This window comes from Papilio polytes, unplaced genomic scaffold (assembly GCF_000836215.1).
Source record: "Papilio polytes unplaced genomic scaffold, Ppol_1.0 DF821845.1, whole genome shotgun sequence".
Lineage (NCBI taxonomy): Eukaryota > Metazoa > Arthropoda > Insecta > Lepidoptera > Papilionidae > Papilio > Papilio polytes.
This window is the reverse complement of record NW_013527359.1, coordinates 5,492,290-5,496,723: the sequence shown is the minus strand read 5'-3', so window position 1 is coordinate 5,496,723 and position 4,434 is coordinate 5,492,290. Positions and strand designations below refer to the sequence as shown.

The following is a 4,434-nucleotide window of genomic DNA, read 5'->3' as shown; positions in this document are numbered from 1 at the left end:
TAGCAGTTGTCAAAGATTAAAATAAGCCTTTGACATAACTCCTTTTTACAACAGTATGAGCTATATATGAGTACGATTTTATTTGAACCGATTTCACTAAAATATCACTACCTGGCTGTCGCTCGCGACTTTTTCGCTAGGGATTTAAAAGCTGTAGCAGCAGCAAACAGATACGGGTTTGTTTTGTAGATAGGGGGCGTTGAAGATGGGCACCGGTAATTCTGAAAACGACCCTGCTAAAGTATGCTATAGGCGTATTTTAAAACAAGTTAACTACCTGACTCTTACAAAACCATCATACTGATTTCTTACAATATCTAAAACAAAGACGTAGAGTTTAATAACAAACAAAATAATAGGAGAACTCGAGTTATTATTAAATCATTTCTAAACATTAAAAATGAAGGTATCTAATTTATTTTGGAGTTATACCCGCAAGTGGGCTAAGGAGATACTTTCCTGAAACTAACAAAAACTTAATTTCTTACAAAAGATATATTCTAAAAGTCACTTATATAAAAATTAACGATACCCGTCGAAATAGCAATAGTAAAATTTGATACCTATTTGTTCTATTTAACTCATACTCATATTCTTGAAATTGAAGCTTCAAGGTTATATCGCTAGGTGTAAAAGGCAGTCAAAATTTTTTTCGACAACTATTGTGGTGGACACAATTAATAAAGAAAAGCACAATTTTATTAAATTAATAAATTCGTTTTATAATGACACAAGTGAAAAAATTTTTACACAGATTATATACAATAATTGTACTTTGCAACTTTGTTATGAAGTTTGTTTTAGGTGATGACGTAATGGTCTATTTTAGGCATTGTAGGCTCGGGTTTTTGTTATTATTATTGTCGTCTTGTCTACTTGTTACCTCAGTTATGCAGTATTTTGCAGTTTTTTAAATTTGCAGATCGTAAATCCCCTAAAAATATGCTTCAAGCGATTGTCGCTTACTTTTTATGTTGGACAATGAGAACTATGAATGTCTTTAATTTTTTTTAAATGGCTAATGACATTTCTGGAGTTTACATTAACTTGATAATAATGTAAACCTATTTTTTAAAGAGGAAGTTTAAACGATAATGTTTTTGATATTATCACGCTGACGTCATAAATGCAAAGAGGAAGAGGTTATATAATGTCTACGCAAATAGTAAACTACAACGCGGGAAAATGATCGGGGGAAAAGATGGCTGCAATTTTTAAGGATAATTCGGTACGCAGTGTCTCAAGTATTTATGTCCTATCAATTTTAGTGCAGATAATAATAGAGCGTGTACATGTATCCTTTAATGCAAAATGTGCGAGGTAATAGGTAATATAAATTTTAATTAATAATTTCTTCGTGCCATCTTTAAACAATATTAATCAAGTACATTTGCCATCAAATGATTGACTGTGATTATTGGGAAAATTTGGTAGCGTTTTAGCAGATTTATACACAATAAAACCAATAAAATATTCTATATAATTTTATTTTTTTTGCGACCAAAGGTCAATTTTAATTTGCAGCAAAAACACATAGATATATCAGTTTTCTTATACATATTTCGTAAATATTATAGTCGTACGTTTTGTCGGATTTTTTTTAAGCTTGTATGAGCCGTCTAAGGTATTTAGGCATTTTGAAAATCGAATCGAAACAGATGCATACTTTTCCTCTGCCTGGCGGGAACGGTCCGATTTGCCCTGGTGTGCCATCATCGTCGCAAGGGACAACACCACTGCCTGGTTGAGTTGGTCCATTACCACCTGGACTTCCTGCGGGGCTTGGGCTTCCACCTGGGTTTCCACCGGGGCTAGGGCTACCGCCTGGGTTTCCACCAGGGCTTGGGCTTCCTCCTGGGCTTGGGCTACCACCTGGGGTTGGGCTACCGCCTGGGTTTCCACCAGGGCTTGGGCTACCACCTGGGGTTGGGCTACCACCTGGGTTTCCACCTGGGCTTGGGCTTCCTCCTGGGGTTGGACTACCACCTGGGTTTCCACCGGGGCTTGGGCTTCCTCCTGGACTTGGGCTTCCTCCTGGGCTTGGGCTACCACCAGGGTTTCCACCAGGGCTTGGGCTTCCTCCTGGGGTTGGGCTACCACCTGGGTTTCCACCAGGGGTTGGGCTTCCACCTGGGTTTCCACCTGGGCTTGGGCTACCGCCTGGGTTTCCACCGGGGCTTGGGCTACCGCCTGGACTTGGGCTTCCTCCTGGGTTTCCGCCTGGGGTTGGGCTACCACCTGGGTTTCCACCGGGACTTGGGCTACCGTCTGGTGTGTCTTGATCGTCGCCTGCAAGTTAAAATCATATCATTAATTAAAAAGCAACGGGCGCCATCACCGGCGTGGCAAACGATATACAAATATGAACTTTTTCCTAATTCAGTCTCATACCTATTTCGTAAGTTATTGTCTCCTGTTCATTAGATGTTGAAGCCTCACTTCTGCTGCGGCTCCTGCTTCTACTCTTGCCTGAAGTTTTAGTAGAGGTTCGTGTTCCTGCCATTAATTGCAAACTATGAAAATAACTGTCAAACACTAGAATAGTTATATTTCTAAGTCAAATCCAATTTCTAAACAACTTCCGAAAATAGACGCATTCATAATTTGCTTGCATTTTTTAAAAACTTAACGCTTAGTTTAAAGTAGTTTAACACGCTTACTGCGTAACATGCCAATATCGGCCTGACGCGGTACTTAAGCTGGTGCGGACGAGAAAACTATGCCTGTCTTGCTAGTCCGAAACTTTTATTTCATGGGTATACATTACATTAAATATATGACATCATATATCCACAATTCTATAGCAGTCTAATCTATCCTAGTGCTGGTAGGCCTAGAATGACCTGCTACGCAATGGCGGAAATATCATTGGGGGTGCATTTCGACCCGCCGCTGCACCACATGAAGAATTATTATTTTACTTGCCGCAGCAAACGTGTTAATTTTAAAGTGAAACAATCGTATGATTGTCGGTACATTTGTAAGATTACCTGTTTTCTTGGTGTTCGTTGTAGTCGTATAATCAGTGCTTGATTCTGCTGAGGCCTCCGCCTCTGCTTTAGCAGAAGACCGTGTCTTTGATTTTGTGTATGTACCAGTTTTCTTTCCTGAAATTTTAAGTCAACTACTATTAGACTGAAAGGACTATTACACAGTCATATTTTCCAAATGATTTCATTCTCATCATATATTTATCATCTTCCAATTATCCTACTCCTAGTGTCGGCGCAACAGGTTTTCGTCCTCCCAAAACTATCATACTTCTTCTCAATCATCACTTCCTTCTTGATCATGTCACCTTTCACACCCATAAGAAACGTTCTTCTTTTTACATGCGATTAATTCCTAGTGGAATGTCCATATCTTGCTAACCTTTTACTTCTTACCTTCTCTACCACTACGGCTACTCTCAAATTTCCTTTAATATACGCGAATTTAAATTTGCAATGTTACTTTTAAACCCTAAACGACTAAAACTTTTCTTTAAGGGGTGTTGCCTTATAATATCATATTTACTGTTCAATTTTTTTTTACAACTGTTAAAACATTTACTTAAAATATTAAAACTGTAAAATCTAGCGTCCAAACTAACCAATCTTCAGATAAAAAGGAAGTTGACTTAAGTGTTCATGTTTACGACCGAGCTGTCCGCGGTCTTTCGTTTCAAATATTTTAACCGTACATTATGTTACACGAACTGTTGCCCGCGACTTTGTCCGCGTTGTATTAAAAAACATACGAACTAAATAAATTACAAAAAGCTACGTATCCCTCGGTAACCGGACATTTCTCGGGGATGAAGCTTATCCCATGTGTACTCCAGACTTTGTTTTATATCTGTACCAAAATTTCAATAACATATGTTGAACCGTTGCAGAATGATCGAGTAAACATTAAAAAACAAAATTAATTAATCCCACGGGAACCGTAACTATTCCCGGGATAAAAAGTAGCCTATGTTTTCTTCCAGACTATGCTCTAAACCTGTGCCAAATTTCATGAAGATCCGTTCAGCCGTTTAGGCTACAAACGCTAACAAACATCCATCCATCTATCCATCCATCTAAACTTTCGCATTTATAATATTAGTAAGAAGTAAGATTGATATTTATGTATTTATAAAACGTAAAATTCGAATCAATAATAATAACTATCATGTCGTATCGGTCTTTGCGGGAGACCTGTGCCTAGCAGTGGGCGTCATATGGCTGAGTAAATAGAGAGATACCTACCTCGCTTAGGTTTTTTTCCTGGGCTGGGCTGTCCTCCTGGGCTTGGGCTACCACCTGGGCTTGGGCTTCCTCCTGGGTTTCCACCTGGGCTTGGGCTTACTCCTGGGTTTCCACCGGGGCTTGGGCTTCCTCCTGGGGTTGGGCTACCACCTGGGTTTCCACCGGGGCTTGGGCTTCCTCCTGGGGTTGGGCTTCCTCCTGG

General features: G+C 39.5%; 1 protein-coding gene across 9 annotated transcripts in view; it reads right to left on the bottom strand.

Moving 5' to 3' along the window:
* Positions 1–1,523: 1,523 nt before the first annotated feature.
* Positions 1,524–4,434, bottom strand: part of LOC106108170 (collagen alpha-1(III) chain) — a 12,413-nt gene continuing 9,502 nt past the window's right edge. For 3 of the 9 annotated variants that reach the window (XM_013289265.1, XM_013289266.1, XM_013289270.1), the window contains exons 14-18: positions 4,233–4,412; positions 2,991–3,107; positions 2,392–2,496; positions 2,221–2,289; positions 1,524–2,160 (exon numbers count right to left, since the gene is read on the bottom strand). In XM_013289265.1, coding sequence (XP_013144719.1) covers positions 1,601–2,160; positions 2,221–2,289; positions 2,392–2,496; positions 2,991–3,107; positions 4,233–4,412 — 1,031 coding nt within the window. In that variant the 3' untranslated portion in view covers positions 1,524–1,600. The other 6 variants (XM_013289267.1, XM_013289268.1, XM_013289272.1 and 3 more) reach the window with 4 other exon arrangements.